Source organism: Parasteatoda tepidariorum, chromosome 8 (assembly GCF_043381705.1).
Source record: "Parasteatoda tepidariorum isolate YZ-2023 chromosome 8, CAS_Ptep_4.0, whole genome shotgun sequence".
Taxonomy (NCBI): domain Eukaryota; kingdom Metazoa; phylum Arthropoda; class Arachnida; order Araneae; family Theridiidae; genus Parasteatoda; species Parasteatoda tepidariorum.
Window position 1 is genome coordinate 17,331,358 of NC_092211.1, and position 20,329 is coordinate 17,351,686.

Consider the following 20,329-nt stretch of genomic DNA (forward strand, 5'->3'; position numbering starts at 1 on the left):
TTTACTTCCGTAAACTTATATAAAATGGTATAAATCTGCAAGGTGAGATATTACGCAGGTAAATGAGATTTTTTTATATAGCAGCAGATGATTTTTATTCTCATTGTCAAGGCAACAATAAAACTAATTTTATCTAGTCTAAATAATTGGTACTTGCGCTTCAAGAATGCGAAGATTAATTGGTGTGAAATTAATTGAATACCGAGCCATATCGAATATCGAATTCGTTGAACTATAATTCTTTATCGTCTAAAATTTCGTGCCTCAATTGTTCATTATACGCTTTTTTTTTATATGCCGCCGGGATTAAAAAAAACTTCCAAAAGTTAGAAATAATGCGTAGAAGTTCGATCAAATCGAATAGAAAAATAAAAGTTTTTGTATTTTTGAAAGTAAAATTTCAATATTTAGTTATTTTATTTTATTTTATGACCGTCGTTGAACAGCATACAAAATTTTTGGGCTTACGACTACTAATATAGCCTTGTAATTTTGAACCCAATCCAGAAGAGAAGGAAACTCAAGGATTAAGTATTGGGAGAAATTTGCCTTCGTGGAGGACTTTCTGATGGAACTAACCCGCATTTGCTTTACATGGTGAGGAGGAGCACGAGAATCTCCCACGGTTAGCCTGACGGCTATGGGACTCTAACCCATGATCTGTCTGCCACTGAGGATATATCACGTCAGCACTGTGGTCAGTGCAAGTCGGATGCGGAATTCGTATCGACCAACCATCTCCGGGATTCGAACCCTATGCACTTCATTGGAAGGCGAACGCTTTATCCCCTGAGTCATCGAGGCAGAATAGCAGTCCACCTCCATGTCCATCGTTTCGGTCTTTTCTAATTGTTTTATAGCCCTTGAGCTTGAAAATGTAATTCGCAACTGGTGCTGGAAAAATCGCATCTAATTTTACAGCAGAATTGATAGCCATTTCTATGGCTGTCGAAACGTACATCAATCTTGAACCTTCGGAGCAGCTTAGTGGTATCACCATCTTCAGCGACTGCAGGTCTGCCTTACAGGCCCTCAGCAAAGGTACCTCAAGCCTTGTCCTGAATATCATAGAACAACTTGGACAACTTCAGCGTCTCCGGAAAAATTGCTTCTTGCAGTGGATTCCCGCTCATGTGAACCTAGAGTTCAATGATATAGCTGATTCCTTGGCTAAAAATGCCAGAGATCTAAATCAAAATTCAATCCCAACCACGTTGGCAGGTGCAAATGCTTTTGCAAAGTCAAGACTATTCACCCCTTTAAAAATCAGAGCCCACGATCAAATAACTAATCTTGACATCGATAGGAAGACAGCCACTACTCTCATCAGACTAAGAACAAAACATCATAANGACCCAATTTTATGAGTTTACGACTAGTAATGTTCAACTACGTAGCCTTGTAATTTTGAACCCAATCCAGAAGACAAGGGAACTCCTGGATCGAATATTGGGAGAAACTTGCCTTCATGGAGGACTTTTTGATGGAGCTAATCCGCATTTGCTTTACATGATGAGGAGGACCACGGGAATCTCCCACGGTTAGCCTGACGTCAATGGGACTCTAACCCATGATCTGTCTACCACAGAGGATATATCACGTCAGCGCTGTGGTCGATGCAAGTCGGATGCGGAATTCGTATCGACCAACCATCTCCGGGATTCGAACCCGATGCACTTCATTGGAGGGCGAACGCTCTATCCCCTGAGCCCTCGAGGCAGAATATTTATTTATTACAAAAAGTTTAATTTATAATTGAACTCTAGTGAAAATTAACAGGGGTTAGTGGTAACTTTTTTTCTCTAGCATGTACGAGCAGCCGAACTAATCACCGCCTGGTAAATGCCCAATAAAGAACGTTAAATCCACTTTTGAATTCATTTTAATTTAACTTTTTGTTCCATTAATTACTTTTATGAATATTATTTTTGACTAGGATTGAAAAACTGCATTTTGAGTTAAATTAAACATAGAACACTCTGTAGTAACTCTTAAAAATAAAAACAGAGAGTAAAAAAAAAAAAATTTCGAGCCAATTTCCATTCTAGTAAGAATTGTCAATTTTACTTTATTTGTTGGATAAATAAAAAAAACATTCTTATTAATTCCCATTTATCAAAACAATTTAAAAAGGAGCAATGATGATCATCGTTAATTGTCTTAAAAAAAAGTAATATAGTATTGACTGCACTTAGGATACGCTTGAAACAATAAATTAGATGATTAAGCAAATTTATTTAATAGAAACGAGCAATCTCTTAAGTCCTGTAGTATACTACAATGATAGGTACTTATATTGCAATAGTGGTAGATATTATTTTTTTCAACGCATTTTAAATTGTTGGAATGTTTACTCATACTATTTTTAATGCATCGCGTCGCCTTCGCTTATAGCATTTTGAAAAAAAAATTTAGATTTTGTTTGTTAGTAATTTTCATTCTTTCTTTTTTTTTCATTTTATTTAATATATTCATTGTTATTTTAATTTTTATTATTTTAAAATTTTTACTATTTTTTTTATTATTTTTTTATTTATATTTTATTATTATTATTATTATTTTACTTTTTTATTTTTATTATTTTTTTATTTTCACTTTAAATGAAATAAACTTCTAGTACAGATACAAATTATGTTACAAACAACAACTTGAATACTGTTCTAAATTTTTCTGAGGAAACGAGACCATTATGCAAGATAGTTTTTTATAAAATGGCTTTTTTTAGAAAGCTTCATGCCTTTCTTTTTCTATTTTGAGAAAGCTTTACGAGCAAAAATCAAAAAATTAATACAAAGAAATAAACTGAAACTTATTTACGAGATCAAATGAACATCGTGCAAATTTTTAAAATACAAACCGCACTCAGAAAGAAAAAACTTAACATATTTATTTGCATTAAAGATAAATAATTTGTCTCATAAAAGTAAGGGCAAGATGTCAACGCACTTTCGTTTCTCAACATTTCTTACGTTTAAGTATGAATTAGACTTAAAACTCCATTTGAGTTAAAAGCATGATGTTGCAATTTTTTATGTCAAAATGCTTCGTGGAGTTCGAGACGAATATTTATAGAAAGCCTTCCGCATTTTACTTCCGCTTCGTGTTGTGACGGCAGTTAAAATAATCGCTGCGCACGTGTTAGCTGTCTTATACTCAGTTGGTATGTATCCTTCGTTAAAATAATTAATTTTATTTAATTATGAATATTATATTCATAAGTATATTAAGACAACTACACTGGTTATCATAAATTAAGGAAAAATCACAAAAATAGCGATAACTCTTTCAAAAGTAAGCCAAACCGTGCAAAATTTGCATATGTTGTCCACTAAGAGTAGCTGAGTAAAATTGCAATATGCAAATTAGTGGCGCTGCACTCGGCTTACGTCATCTGCCTNCATTAAATTAAATTTACATCAAATGAACATCATACAAATTTTTAAAATACAAACCACACGCAGAGAAAAAAACTTAACATATTTATTTTCATTAAAGACAAAATCTCATAAAAGTAAGGGCAAGATGTCACCGCACTTTCGTTTCTCAACATTTCTTACGTTTCAGTATGAATTAGACTTAAAAACTACATTTGAGTTAAAAGCATGATGTTACAATTTTTTATGTCAAATTGCTTCGTGGTGTTCGAGACGAATATTTATAGAAAGTCTTTCGCATTTTACTTCCGCGTCGTGTTATGACGGTAGTTAAAACAAGCGCTGCGCACGTGTTAGCTGTCTTATACTCAGTTGGTATGTATTTTTCTTTAAAATAATTAATTTTATTTAATTACTAGCCGCCTGAGGCGGCCAGCTGTCCGCCATGCTAAAGGTTTTCACAAATAAGGTTTTTTAAAACATAGCAGGAAAGCGATTATCATATCAAAGCGAAGTGTTCTATTTACGTATCGAATATGTTGCCACATTTTTGATACAAAAGTTAAACTTTTCTCCACTTTGATAAATGTAAACTAATGCGAACCTTAGAATTAAATTATTAATTCCTTCGTGTATTATTAGTTTAAGTTGTCGAAAATTAATATTTCAATTGTAAGGTTCGCATTAGCATACATTTATAAGAGTGGAGAAAAGTATATGCATTTTTCAATAGTTTTTTGAATGTGGCTCTTTGAAGACAAAAAAGCATAGATTTTCTTTCAAAATGACTGATAACTTAAAAACTAATCCAAATTTTTGAAAAAGAAAAAACATACTTCTTCATTATGTCAAAACACAATTATGTGCCGAGTTTCGCGCCTGGGCGAGACTTCTGGGGCGATACATTGTGAATACAGACAGACAAATAGACACACAGCCGCGTTTGTTATTATGTATAGATGAATATAAACTTATAACTCAAAAACTTATAACTCATATTTTTATTAGGAGACAATGACATTTTCCTGTCAAAGTTTTTATTTATTGTTGTACATACATGTGCGCATAACAAAAAGGGTTTATAAACCTTTTTCTAGTTAGAGATGAAATCCCAATTATTAGAGAAGGGCATTACAAAGCTGGATCTTGTGTTATGCAGTGAGATTCGAATCCGCTACCACGCTACACTACGTTTGTCAAACCGGCGAGACAGCTAGGCTAAGAAAACCCTGGAGATAACTGCAGAAGTGTTCGACTTCTTGTGAGAATGAATAGATATAGTGTTGCCATCTCTCGACAAAAACTCGTACTACGGGAACAAAATTAAAACTAGTGTTAGATATAATTATTTAGAGTAAAGAAGTTAAATTTTCAATGGATTTGTTTAGGATAATCACTTTTTACCTCCGAGTTTTTTATATGCGCTATAGTGAAAAATTTCAACAAAAAGGGAAGCTGTTAAGCATTATAAGCGAAATATTTACCGTAAAAAAAAACATATAGATTTATAAATAACTTAGAGAACAATGCAATTCGGAAAATATAAATACTTTTAAGGCAATATAAATACTTTTAAGGCAAAATTACATTATTGACGATTTTTTATTTTAAAATAATTCTTCGACCTTTTAGACCGTCATTCTGTCTTTTTTACCTTAAAAAAATTTAAAAAAACACTAATACAGTCACTTACTGTACTCATTTTGCTTTTGTAATAGAGCAAGAAAATGGAATATAACGAGAGGTCACTGTGTATTAAGGAAAAACGATAACGTACATGAATTTCTTAGGCCAAATTTGTGATAATATTAATCATAAGCAATAGCACTATTTTATTACTTCCGTTTGTCACCTATTGTTACTTTTTCATAATTTTTTCAGCGTTTAAAAGAAAAACAACCGGAACACCTAATTATTTTGATCTAATGTACTTATTTTTAACGTACCAGCGAGCACTTTTTATAAGTTGAGGGATTGTGCAGGCGATACTTTAAGATAAGAAATAACACATAAAAGTATACTTTCTCTGAATGAACATATATTTTTCTCGTCGTATTGATATGGACCCTTAAATTATAGGGGTTAGCCGAAACCTTGAAGAAATAGTCCCAATAATTTGGTTAGGAGAAAGGTCGAACAGTTAATTTCATTTTCGGGTGCTTTGCTGCACATCAGGAACTATTTGTTCCAATCAAAAAAGCATTGCACATAAAAAGTGTTACGAAAATATAAGATGCGCAAATTTTTTATATCATCTTTAATTATGTTGTTTAAATAACAAATCTAAAACCTAAATATAATCGATCATAATTTAATATTATTATCAATAATTATTGTTATAAAAATAGAATTAATGTTATGTAAGTTTATAAAAACAATAATACTAAATTTAATCAGATATTTGATTAGTAATTGCACTGTATCTCCCAAATCCCCTTCTATGTCTCTAATCCGTATCTGACCTCCTTTTTCGGGGGAAATTCTCCGTCAAATATTTATCACTTTCTTCATTTTGGATGAAGAATAATTTTAATAGAATAATTATTGGATGAAGAATAATTTTAATTTATTAAAGAATAATTTTAATTATTAAGTTATTAAATTTTTGCTAGTTGGCAACAGAAGTGAAAAATTCAAAATATGAATATTTAATGCGAAGAAAGAGATTCGAGTATTCGCTTCCTTAAATTTAAAAAGAAAATTCTAAAATAGGATCAAGTTTTCTTGCATTTTTGAAATTATTCTGTTTATTTTATACATATTCTATCCCTCTGTTTCTAACCCAAAACTACTCTAAATGATAAAAATGCCTGGCCACAAACGAGCGAAGAGGGTTGCGCCTAATTCTTGCAAAAAAGTATGGAAGATAATTGCACAAGGGCGTCCGGACCTCACGTTCCCACCGGGAATGGTCATAAGATTATCAAAAAATCATAAACTTAACATCTAAAAATCTTAAACTTAAACTAAATCATAACCACCACATACAATGTTTCTAGAAAATTGTACGTGGTGGGGAAAAACGTTAATTGAAATTCAGGTTTAGAACATAATTTTACATCTTCATCAATATCTGCAAAAATTATGCCTAGGATTTTTTTTACAAGGTAGAGTGATGTTGTGAAAAAATATTGATCTAACAAATTTTACTTCAATTAAAAAGAACAGTTCCCAAAATGAACAGTTCACGAATTCGAAAACAAATCATGACTTTATTATAAGTACATAAATTTTAATACTTTTTCGAAGAGAAAAAAAAATTCTAAGTAATACAAATTTCTCAAGTAAAAATATATATTTATGTATGCTTATAGTGTATATCTATTTATGTAAGTATGTATTTAAGTATATTTATGCATATGTAACATTATCTTTCTCTGCCATTTCCATTATGTCATTACACTTTTTTATCTACATTTCATTTTTTCGATTCTTTTTAACTTTGTGATAACTTAGTTTATTGACTAACTCTTTCTTATCTTACTATTTCCTTTGTCTAGATTAATATGACTGGTTTTTATCGTGTCGAATAGCTATCATGCCACGTTAAAGATTCAAATCCCGATTACAAATCTATGAAAGTATATTTTTAATCAGGAACAAAATCTGAATATGTAGCTAAAGTTTAAAGAAGAAAAAAAAAGCACAATGACAAGTGAAATGAATGAAAACAATATTAAAGAAGAAGCTTTTAGACTTTGCAAGGATTTCCTAGGCCAACCATGGACTGACATACCTATTTCTAAATTTAGCATTTCAACTGTGAGGTAAGATGATTGTTATGAAATTTTTAAATAATTAGTGATTATTTGTGAAACATACATTTTGTCATGTGATTCGAAAGTTCTAATATATACTTAAATTTACGCTTAATAACTGTTATGAAATTTGAAAATAATTAGTGATTATTTGTGAAATATACATCTTATCATGTGATTTGAATGTTTTAATGTATTCTTAAATTTACACTTAATACGTTTAATGCCCGAAAAGTTATGGATTTTACCTTTTGGCATCATTTACCAATATATTTAGTGGTTTTTGATTTTAAAAAAATTTTTAATTTGAAATAAATTGGAAAAATTAGAAAATTTTCATATTATAAGCCTGATGAGAAGTGATCGTAAGTCGTAAGTAATATCTAAACTCCAAAATTTATTATGTCAAACTTCTTGGACTTATTACGACAGTTAATTAAGGTTGCATTTAATGAATTTTTTAAGGCAGTTGTTTGGATATTTTTTTAAGTTCTAATTCTTTATAGTTTTAAGACTTTTTTTAAAAATTTAGTTTCAGTTAAATATTTTTGAATCAATTGATTTTATGTGTCTAGTAGCTAGATAAATTTTGGTTGCATAAGGTCAAAAAGCAGCAAATTTTGTGATTAAGCTCTATTTTTCTGTAAGGTAATCAAACTTTTTTATTACCAGTATTTTAATATAAAAAAGTGAAACTATAGCTTTAAGAAAATTACGTTTTAACATTTTGATATTTAAGAAATATTAAAAAGTACGCATCTAATATTGATAACAAAAAAGTACGATGTGAAAATCTGGAACCGATAGCCGATGAGTGTAACCTTAGTAAATCTTTCTCTCTACAGCAAACTAAAAGGCCAAGAAGTGTTTGGAATTTATAAAATTTCGAAAATCAGAATCTTGCGAACGAAAATAAAAGCAAGTTACGGAAAACATATAAACCTTTAAGCTAGTTTTCCCTAAAATATCACTTAAAAATTTCATCCAGCAAGTTTTTCAAATGTAAAATATTTAAAGCTTATGAAAATACTGAATAATATAATTATAACTGTAATTTAATTAATTGTAATAATATTTAGAATTAAAAAAGTTGTTTCAATATTAAAAATTTATTTAGATGGAATTACTTCATGAATTATACTTACTTTTAAAGTTTCTAGTCTATCACCAAGTTCAATATCTCGTAATGAAATAATACTAATGAAGTAATAATAATAAAGTGTAAAGAATTTGATTTAAAAATTATCCTAATGATTTCTGTTAGCTTATGTGGTTTTAAAATGGATCCTAAAAATGAACCTCACTAACCCGTTAAAATAGTGACACCAATGTCTGGAGACCATAGTTGAAATACAGGTGGAGCGCACCCGTTTAAAAAATCTAATAAAAATTGTCCTAATGATTGTTTCTGAAATCTTATGGTGATATTTTTGATAATAAAAATGAACCGCTTAAACCGGTTTAAATAGTGATACCAATCTCTGGAGACCATAGCTGAATACCGGGGTAATGCACTAGTAAAAAGAAAGTGATGAAATATGATCCATTCATTAACACTTAATGGTATATTGTCTGCACATAGTTGACATACAGGTTAAGAAATATTTTTGTTGGAGAAATGTAACATGAAGTGCAGCGATGAAAAAAGCTTAGAGAAATGTGCTACTGTACGTAAACACAACTCGCAAAATAATATTTTGGATTTATATATTATCGATAATTTCCTATCGACTAAAATACGCAGAATTTTTCAAGACTAGTATTGCTCTTAGTTGAGGTTACACCGCGCAGATATATGACAAGTAGGTAGATAGGTATTTAATTTATGCCTCACTGCAGTTTCACGATGGGCTATTGGTGACAGTCTGGGAAATATCCCCGAAGATGATCAGAAGACATGCCATCACAATTTTGATTCTCTCCAGAGTGAATGGCTCCTCAGCTTTGGTAGCTTTTGCTTCAATCACGTTGCTTTTTGAGTCAATCAGTAAGGATTCTTCCATCAATAAACACAGCAATAAAGCATCCTTCTTACAATTATAGTCATATATGACTTCTATGATTATTATGTAAATGTTTGTGAAGAAATGCTTAATGTTTTTATAAAAATAGAACTATTTATAGCTTTTGTAAAATAAAAAATAAATCAATTTTAGTAAAAATTGAAAAAAAATAACTTAATGAAATAAAAATAATATATTTTAATAAAAGTAACAAACCGATATATGTCAAAAATAACATTAAAAAAACAGCATTTTAAAAATAGTTCACAGCTGAGTACCTATTATTGTAACTAATTCTGAAATTCGGATAGAAATTCCTCTCTTTTATTTCATGGAACTCACAATATTCCAGTAGGGAATCACTTATGCAATACAATCAATTCTTTTTTAAATAAATTTGTGATTAATATTCAAACATAGCGGTGGCGTCTCAAATGCTCTCTATTGCTGCTCCCTTGCAAACGATGTGGTGATAGAAAATGCGAACACACCTCGCAGAGTGCTGTTAAGGATCTATGGACCACTACAGGAAGAAGAGCATAAGAAAGTGACCGAAACAACTACCTTTGTGATCTTGTCTGAGAAAAAATTAGGACCCAAACTGTACGGAGTGTTCCCAAATGGAAGAATCGAAGAATATATACCAGTAAGTGTTTCTTTATAAACTGAACCTTCCTTACTTTTCTGCTTTTTAAGAGAAGTCTGTAGGAGATATACCAATAATGCTAAAATTGACCTTTTCCAATGGACCTTTTCTCAGCATCTAAACAAGATATTGCTTCAATTTCTTTCAGAATATTTACATATACATATTTACACTGTGATAGCTGTTAATGAATATCTTTGGCAGAATTTTTTTTTAAATAATGAACTGAGATCCTTAAATTTTTCAAAAAATTTTAATAATTTTTTAGCAAACTTTTTTATTCCTGTTAACGCTAAAAGATTATCATAGCATACAATTGATATAGCCCAGTGGGTAGAGAATTGGACTTCGAACCAGACGGGCCGGGGTTCGGTCCTCTACCCCACTAAAGATCCACCGAGTACATGCGATATACGCCTCCTCGTAAAATCTATGAAATCGAAGGTCCTGTGGTCGGTCACTGAGCTGTATCATGGGTACAGGGATCTGGAGAAAATTTTCTTCCCCTTCAGAACTATGTCAAAATTGAAGAAGTGGTCATCACAAAATTGTGATGCATGTCTTCTATACTTTTTGCAAAGCAATAGTTATTCCAAAATTTTGCTCAAAAACTGTAAAAAGTACAATGAGGTAAAGAAAAAAAGATGATTAATTTCGTTGTCATTAGATAAAATTTTCAAAATATTAATGTACACAATATTTATTAATGGATCATCCTCCGGGATGTTTTCCAAATCGTCGCCAATAACCCATTGTGCAGCTCACGTGTGATGTAAATAAAGTACCTGAAAATGAGGCACCTACGCATGAGGAAATTCGATCTAATCTCAAATATCCCCCAAAAATTCCATTCCAAAGCGATATAAGTAGTTTCTTAGAAAAAATACATAGAAAAAGTTCAACTTTAACATTATGAATATATGCCCTGCTGATTCCCTTTAACCGAACTTAAGGCTTGCTTATGTACTTGGGAAAGCAGGCAATTCTTAATTTGCCATAATAAATTCAGAATTTACCATAATATAATCTCCTTATTTTTTCTGAAATGAGCCATTAATGTTACAACTTTTCCTCTCTCATAATGAAATAAATAACATTGTTTTTAAATTTTCAAAGTTGCTTAAAGAATGTCAGTCAAATCTTTGTCAGCATTCCTTGTAAAGATCAGTTTCGGTTAACAGGCAAACTTGTTAAAGCTCCATTTGCAACCATTTAACAAAGTTGATTATTATCTAAGTTTATCGATTGCCAGATAAAATATCCCCAATTCTTGAATAGTAAAAATATTCTTTACAAGTTTCAGTGACCTCCCATCCCTGCGACCTTATCAGCATTTGTTACAGGGAGACCGGCAACTGTTAGCTCTACACAAATATGACTCTATTACTATATTCATTTGGAAGTATCTTAAACTAACACTGTGGTTACGAACGGTTTTAATCCGAACACTAACTGAATTCTTGTCATTTGCAAATATATTTTAAAACCAAGTTTTACGTAATAACTAACACTATACCTAAAAATTCACTTGACTAAATACCATTTAACCACATGCACAGCGTGCGAAAAAAAAAATAAACAGACCACCCTGAATAACTTTTGATCTAATGATCGGATCTTCACGTTCTAGGACAATCTTAATGCTTCGAGGGAGTGATCTGAAATATGCTAATTAATTAGTGCAGTCACGATATCAGACCCAAAAACGTACTTTCTCTGAATAAGCACACGTTTTTTTTTTCAACGGATTCGGATTCCATACCAAACTGGGAGCATATTTCCCAGATTGCGGCTACCTCTGATATTTTGAGGGTCGAAAATCCGAATTTGTTGAAAAAAAAGCATATTTATTCATACCTTAAAATATATACTAATTAGCATATGTGAGTCCATCCCTTTGAACCATTAAGATTAGGTTCTAGAAAGGTCCAATCATTAGATCAAAAGTTATGGAGAGTGATCCCATTATTTATTTATTTATTTTGCACACTGTAAACATGCGTCGATAAGTTTTGGTCGATGTTCCCATAATCAACCCTTATTGTATTTTAATTGACGATTCTAATTTAATTTATTAATTTCTGAATCTGTGATGACCTACGTCACATCTCACTTTTATAAAGTGTTATTCCTAAAAAAAACCGGTACTGAAGAAGGTAACCGATTTTCTTGAATAGAGTCAGTTAGTGGGAATAGTTGATGTTATTCTTTTTGCATAGTATAAAAATTTAAGTATAATAAGATTAAAGTATCTCTTTAAGGAAAACGTTAGCTACTTTAAATTTTAATCAAAGCATTTCATGATTTTTTAGTTGAAATTTGTAGCCCTCCTTTAGCGAAATCTGCATCTTGTTATTGCAATATCTGTAACCTGTTATGCTCTTCAAAGTAGATCGTTGTTATTGTTGTAGTTAAAGTTCATTTACGTCACACTAGAGCTGTACAATGGGCTATTGGCGACGGTCTGGGAAACATCCCTGAGGATGATCCGAAGACATGCCATCAGAATTTTGATCCTCTGCAGAGGGAATGGCACCCCCGCTTTGGTAGCCCGACGACCTGTACGCGAAGCTGTGCACTTTACGGTAGAACAGTTCAACAAGGAGCCATACTGCACACCCTCGGTCCCTACGCAGACTGATCCAAGTGGTCACCCACTCGCTCACTGACAGCAGCCAGTGATGCTTGACTTCGGTGATCTGCTGGGAACCGTGTCTTAACGACCAGTCCACTGAGGGACAAAAGTTGATCGTAGTTTAATTATTGAGATACGAATTTTACATAATGCTTTCCCGAGAAGGAGGGGGGGAGAGTTCAAATGATAAATAGTTTAATGAAGCATTGCTCTAATAATGCTCTTTCCTAATCTTGAAGATAGTTCATTTTTGGTTTATCCTACTTTTTATACATTACTTTGTACTTGCAGTCAAAACATTTGCCCTCACACGATCTCAGGAGGTTGTCTACATCAATTGCAAGATCTATGGCTAAGATTCATGCATTGAACCTACCACTCAGAAAAGCACCGGATACATGGTTAAATCACGTGACAAAGTAAGTGACGTCAACTTCTAATCGACTGGAGTTTCTGAAGGCAAACTGAATTTTGACACTCTTTACACGCTTTAAAAATTCAACACTGATAAAACTTCTCCTCTGAATTTTAAAAAAAATATTTCCTGAGGCAAGAACTGCAGAACTATATGATTTTATCGGTTACTTCAAATTTCGACACTTCATAAAAAAAATCACCACAGTTTTAACGGATTTTGGGAGATTTTATCAAGTGTTTACATTTTTCTGGATTGTTAAAATTAATATGCGTTTAAACGACAGAAGGCATCCGTCTCTAATAGACTGTAAGGTATTTTCGGTCATTGTTGATATAATGTCTTAACTTAGACAGAAAATGTGTTTCTTCCCATTTTCTCACTATCGAGAGACAGTACTGGTTTACTATCTATACACACACTATATATACATATATGTATATATATATACACTATTTGGAAGAAAGTGACGGGACACGACACTGTAACGATATAAATCCATATTTATTAAAACTAATAGGAGGTAGGGCCTCCTTTGGCTGCGATCACAACTGCATCCCTTCTGGGCATGCTTTCCTATAAATTAGCCATAGTGGCAAGAGGAATTTCCCTCTAAATGCTTTACAGGAAGTTCCATAGTTCATGCTTGCTTTTGGAGACTGGGGTGCAGGTCCTCAACCGACGGTTCAATTCGTCCCAGAGATGATCAATTGAGTTAAGAACAGGGCTCTGCCTCGGCCACTCCATGCGTTTAACGTTGTCGTTCACATACCAATCAAGAGTCCTCCTTGCAACATGAGATCTTGCATTGTCGTCTTGATACAACCAATCATCCATATCGTACGTTGCCCACAAGGTAGGAAGGACATGATTGTCGAGAATATCACAGTATCCATCGGCATTCATCATACCATCAACCCTCNAACCCGTTATCCGGAAAACCAAAAAACCGGAACAAAATTCGATACATTTTCTCGCCATTTTTAAGAAAAAATTTTTTTCCTCGTAAGATTTTACGATTTTTCTTCCTTTTTTTAAAGATGTATACCTTACCATAATTTTGAAAATAATCGTTAGTGTATTACTTCATCGTTTTTTCTTATTTCTAAGATTAATTCCAATTTTTTTTTTTTTTTTTAGCTGGGTTTAACAATAAAAAAACGGCTTTTTGTAGTGATTCAGAAAACCGGAAAAATCAGGTATCCAGAATAGCGATGGTCCCGACCGTTCCGGATAATCGGTTCCCTACTGTATATACTAAACTCAACATATTAGAATATCGCTGATATCTCTTGATAATAATTAAGCGGGCAACAGCTAGAAGGGGTGAAAAAATTTTGTTAGTACATTGCTTAAGTTAGCTAGTTAACTGCAACTAGTTAAGGTGTTAGGATTGGAAGACGAGTTGAAAAATTTGAATATTTAAGTATAGTTGTGCTGCATCTTTGGCTTGGTTACTAGTAACATTTTTGCAACATAAAGTGACCTAGCCGGTTGCCAAAAGCAGCTAGTATAATTAAAAAACTGCAGTAAAGTTCTCCAAGTTTTTCCATATGCTTTATTTCAAAAAGAACGTAAAAAAATTATTGACACAGCTAAAATTGACACAGCTTAAAAAATTACCCATAATGCAGAAACTGATTACATAAATTTTTCTTCTAAAAATATTTAGATATTAAATCTTGACATTTATTTTTTAATTTGCGACACAATACACATTTTATTGAAAAATGATATTATTATGTTAAAAATATGGTTTTTAGCTTTTTTTGTCACACATCCTTAAGTCGAAAATAAATAATTATGTAAAAAAATAATCCATGTAGCTAGTTTATAAGTAGACATAAAAGTTTACCGTTTCAAAATATCTAACTCCTAAAGATATTCCTATATTACTTAAAGGTGGCTTGAAGACATAAAAAACTTCAGAGCTCGTGAAACTACAGAGGTCGTCATGTATAAAGAAGAGATGGATTTCTTAAGGTTTGTTTTGTTTTAAACGTATTTTTAATTTTAAAATTGTGCACTTAATGTACGCCAAGGTTAATAGGAAAAATAAAAAAGGGGGGGCATAATCCTAGTGTAGGTTACGCTGTGGATTGGGCGACATGTTTGGGAAGGCTATAAAGTTTGCAATCGCTATTTGTAGATTTGGCGAGATTCGGTGGGCTATTACATTTTAGCAGTTTTTCATTTGCATTGGCGTTAGTCACAGTTTAGAGACAAGCATCTACGTGTCATTACGGAGCATTTTTCAAAATAGCTCTAAGTGTGTAACATATGCTGGGATTTTACCAAAAAGAGAAACAAGAAAATGTCCAAACCTATCATAATAAATGGTTTAGACACTGATTAAGTGTTTACAGCACTTAATTATTAAACTTTTGTATAATAAATCTCTATTTTTCATACGAATTATAATATATGAATTTTATATATATATACACCGAAGAGCCATTACATTATGACCACCCTGCTAATAACATGTAGGACCACCTTTAGCCTTCAAAACTGCTAGCACCCGCCGAGGTATTGATTCCACAAGATGCTGATAGATGGTCTGAGGTATCTGGTACCAAGCACTCTCCAACTGGTCCTGCAATTCTCTCACATTGCGAGGGGGTAGCGTGGCAGCACGAATTTGGTTTTCCAAGTAGGACCGCAGATGCTCTATTGGATTAAGGTCAGGTGAATTTGGGGTTCAAGACATGACTTGAAAGTCACTGGAATGTTCCTCGACGATTCGACCCTTATGACACGGTGCATTATCTTGTTGGTAAACACTATCCCCCGCAGGAAAAACTATTGCCATGAATGAGTGAACCTGGTCTGCAACTATGTTCAAGTAGCTTACAGACGTCAGGGATTGTTCTATGAGGATTATGGGCAAGAGTAGAGCTAAACATTATCCAGTGTTATACAATTATGCTTTATACATTTTCAACTAAAAAAAGCAGAATTTATGCTTAAAATTATAACTACATTTATTATAAAAGTAATTTTAAACATACATTACCACATGTGTTCTAAAGTTCAATTGCTATTGATAAAATCCGTTAATTTTGCCGTTTATGTAAGAGTTTTTCGCTTGAAAAGCGAACAAAAAGAGAAAGTGATTTTACTGCTTTCTCTAAAAGTTAAGTGGCTTTGAAATTCAATTCAAGGTTATTTCCCCCATAAAATGCGTTAACAAGTTTAAAATGTTCTGTAATATTTTGGGAAATAGGAAAAGTGGATCTCAAAGAAAAGTTCGTTAAATAGAAAATTCGCTTCGCCATTATGTTAGTTATTTTACGAAGAAATTTCCGAAATGTTCTTGGTTCCTTGAAAAGGTTCCTAAAATAGAGAAATTATTCGCAAAAGGGAAGATCGTTATATAGAAGTCCGACTGATATATATANACATATTGTGGTGATATTTGTCTCCTTAATTGAGAAAGAATGGACTAAAATGCACTTCTTGTCATAACAACAAAAGCTCAAAATTTATGCTTTAAATTTCAGCAAAAATACCCCGGTTTACGGATAGCGTTTGAAATAATCATATATATTTACATATATAACTACTAAATTGATATATATATAAATATATATATATATTTATTTATTTATTTCCCTTACTTACTTTTCTCATAATTTTTTCTTTTAGAAAAGAAATAAAAAATTTTAGTTCTCCATCAGTTTTCTGCCACAATGATCTCGTCCAAGGTAAATTTTATAATCAAAAATAGAAATAGTTAGCATTTTATGTAAATTGTTTCATTTTTACTTGTAAATGAAATCTGTGCATTTGTAATCAAACAGAGTAAACATGATATGAAATACATGATGCTCCATAATATCCAAACTAAAAATAGAGTTTTAGGTTAGTTCTAGTCAAATCAAATGAATTTAATTCTTATCAATTATAGCAAATTTAATTTTTTACTTCTTTCGAATTCATTAAATTCGGCTGGAACAAAGAACAGAATGTAAAATACGAAGTTCGTAGTAAAGTGGCATCATAGTTCTTTTTTGCTAAGAAACAATTTTCAGTCACCTCGTGAAACTAATTTTTGTAGTTTGTAAATCATTTCTGCTCCGTCAGATCTTAAAAAAGAGAGGTAAAAATTTGACACTGTTTTTCTTTTTTCTGACTGCAATATTAATTTCTGTACCTTAAAGGAAATATCTATTGCTTCTATGTTTTTCAGAGATTCTAAAAATATATATATTACTAAGTAACAGTCATTTCAATGCATGATATTATAGCGTAGATAAAATCAGTCCAGAAAATCAAGCACATTCATTTTGGACACTTTGGATACACGAGGAACAAGGCAACTGATGTTTAAGTCATCGAAATTTATCTGTGCGCCTAAGACCGTCTACGACCCTTTTCCCACCCATTTTAAAATTTTATCTTTAAAGTGGCTCTTTACGGTAACTGGAATGCAATTTGAAGTGAAAAGAAAATTAAGTATTTTGTATTTTAGATAAATATGCGTCACTACAAAAATAAGCTGCCATTGCCCTGAGGCTTATGTCTTCTCTTTAGTTTTCAAAAGTAAAAATTTCATTGAATCCTGTGGTATCACAATGTATGGCTTTTTCCACAAAACTTGCTAATAAGCTTTAATAAGCTAATTAAGCTTTGCAATATGATGGTCTGGAAAATCAATTTTAAGGTTGCGATGTCCTGGCAAAATTATTAGACGCACTATAAGAATCTGCCGCGTCATGTCTTTCGTTTCCGGCTCAATTCGTCACCTGACTCAATTTTCTTTTTTACACGTCGTACGCTAACTTTAGAAACCTTCAAACTTCGTGATATTTTGCGATTTGAAAATATTTCAGCTTTCACGCGGGCTTTCACTTCGACTTTTTTACATGGTCCGCAACTGACGCCTAGAAAATAACCTTCATACAATCACATTCTTATCCAAATTTTCTTTATTTTTATATTTAAGTGGTTTACGCTTTTACATTTACGCTTTCTTCATTTGTAAATTTAATTTAAAATGATTTTGACCAACATATAAATAAACTGAATGCATCAATATAACAGCATGATACAGGGTTCCAACAAAGATTAGCGATTATTGGTGGTAGCACGCTTAAGTTAAAGCTAATTGGAATTTCTTTGCATGTGGTACCACATTAACATTTAGCGGTCTAGTTAGGACAATATGTTTATAAAGATATATTTTATTTGAAAAATAACATATACTCTTGCACAGAAATGCATTAAATGATCGTAATTCGTCTTTTTACCTCAACAATTTGTTAAAATTTTTAAAACTCATTCTAGTAAATTTTTTTCTCCTTGAAACAAACGAAAATACCAAACTACGCAATCATAGTTTTAACTTATAGATTATGATAACATCGAAAAGATTTCGATATTTTTGGTTATTCTAATATAATGCCAACAACACACGATTCAATAGAATTTTAATACAATTTAATGAAATTATAGTTCTCTTTCAATTTTTTTAGGAAATATTCTGCTGCCTGATGAGTGTGCTGATGATTTAGAGCCAAATCTTATTATCATTGATTTTGAATTCGGGGGATACAACTGTAGGTAGGCATTCTGTTGTTGAAAATATATGGCTAGAACTTCTTGCCTTCTGTTCTTCGCAAAGATTACAAAAAGAAATTAAGGTATTCGATGAACAATCGGGAATATATCTCATGTGTATATCTAACAATGTTGTCCTAACCTCAAAAATGCGTTAACACCATTATTGCATTTTCTAATAAAACTATACATTAATACCATGAAACACAATAACAATTTATGAATTAATATCAAAACAATAAAATCATTAACAATTTATACATTAGTCTAATAACAATAAAAATATTAACTGCTTATATATCAACGTCATAAAAAAAACAGTACATTATCGATTTATGCCTTACCATGACATTAGGCCGTTCATTATACCAATTTTTCAACGCTATTTTCTGCACATTGTTAATAAATGTTATAAAATTAATTGGAAAATTAATATATGCTTGAAATGAAGCAAATTCTGACTAAAAATTTTTTTTATTTGAAAAAGACGGGAAATTCGTAAAATTTTGGATTGCAGCGCAAAATGCCGAGAAGTATTAAAATTTAATATAAGAGTTTGCAAGAGGAAGTATTCTTATTGTTCCATTTTCTAAAATAGTTTTCAAATGCAAATTATTCAATAAATTTAGTTATGTAAATAAACTTTTAAATCAGAGTTAAAGATAGAAAAAAAACAAGAAAACGAATGCTACTTAGCATAAGATGTCGATTTAAGTTTTCTTTCACGGAATGTTTATCAGCTCCTTGATACAAGCCTCTTTGTTTGCATCAACTGTTTCGAAATGATGTCCTTCCATGAGAGCTTTCAACCAAAGACGTAAAAAGCCTGTAGAAGCCAAATCATGACAATTGGCTGCTGGAGAACCATTGGGACCATTGGGTTGGTCAAGAAGTAAGTGACAAAGTTGGACTGGCAAAGCTTTTAACACATTTCTCTCATCAGCAGATTGTTTACGTCATTCGAAGAAACAAAATTCAATCTAACGGTGGTAACAAGCTCTAGTTTTATTGCTGACCTCTTCACGGCCTTCAAAATGTGCATTGTGCCACCGATAGATTTAGTGTTCCGATATACAATCATTACCAAAAAAACGTCCTGGTTTTACCTCGAATAATATTTGGTCAAGGCAAGCTCACCAGTCATTGCGAATTAAATCAGGAAGATGCGTCTTTCGTTTGACAAGCGAGCATAGCGAGGGTGAAAGTACACCTTGGCTCAGAAACACGCAGAGAGATGGCAGCACCACTTATTCGTGAGTCATCACTCCTCCAGTTTAGACATAGATCTAAAGGGAAAGGAAATCTTTTCTAGAACCCTGTACTTTTGGTACTGTTCAATATCAGATTCCACAGATTTTATGAGCACGTATATCGCATGTACTCGGTAGGTCTTACCGGAGACCAATTGTTCTGCCACGGCTCAAAGTCATTTTATCATGAGTAAAGTTTTCATTGCAAAATCCAAGTTTGTTTGAGATTTAACAACCTTCGTATGTTGAAATAAATTCCACAAGAACTCGATTGACCATAAAATTAGTGCAGAATTTTTTTTACAGAATAACGGCTACTACACCTATTTATTTATATGTAGGGGAGAGTGGGGTCAATTGTAACATTTCTTACTTAACTATTTCTTACTTAACTATTTAACTAACGAAAAGTCCAATATATTATTAGTATTGATTGACAGACGAGTAAAGTAGACTATCCTCTACTGGAAAAAAAACACCTTATTTTAAATGTTATTATATTAGTTATTAACAATTTTTGACAGTCGTGCACTTGTTACAATTGTCCCCACTTAAGGGGTCAATTGTAACAGTTCATAAATTCAACTAAAACATAGTTAATTATACATATTATCATAGTTGTGATATATTTTTTTATTGATCAAAATAGTAGTGATATTTTAGGAGTAAAAATAATAATGAGCAGA

At 31.9% G+C, this 20,329-nt stretch overlaps 1 protein-coding gene across 1 annotated transcript in view; it reads left to right on the top strand.

Moving 5' to 3' along the window:
- Window positions 1-3,624: 3,624 nt before the first annotated feature.
- LOC107443385 (choline/ethanolamine kinase) overlaps window positions 3,625-20,329 on the top strand; it is a 21,571-nt gene continuing 4,866 nt past the window's right edge. The window contains exons 1-7 of the mRNA XM_043043222.2: window positions 3,625-3,749; window positions 6,875-7,141; window positions 9,556-9,781; window positions 12,708-12,835; window positions 14,734-14,814; window positions 16,480-16,538; window positions 18,309-18,396. Of these exons, the coding sequence (XP_042899156.1) occupies window positions 7,023-7,141; window positions 9,556-9,781; window positions 12,708-12,835; window positions 14,734-14,814; window positions 16,480-16,538; window positions 18,309-18,396 (701 nt within the window). The 5' untranslated portion in view covers window positions 3,625-3,749; window positions 6,875-7,022. The remainder of the gene's footprint in view (window positions 3,750-6,874; window positions 7,142-9,555; window positions 9,782-12,707; window positions 12,836-14,733; window positions 14,815-16,479; window positions 16,539-18,308; window positions 18,397-20,329) is intronic.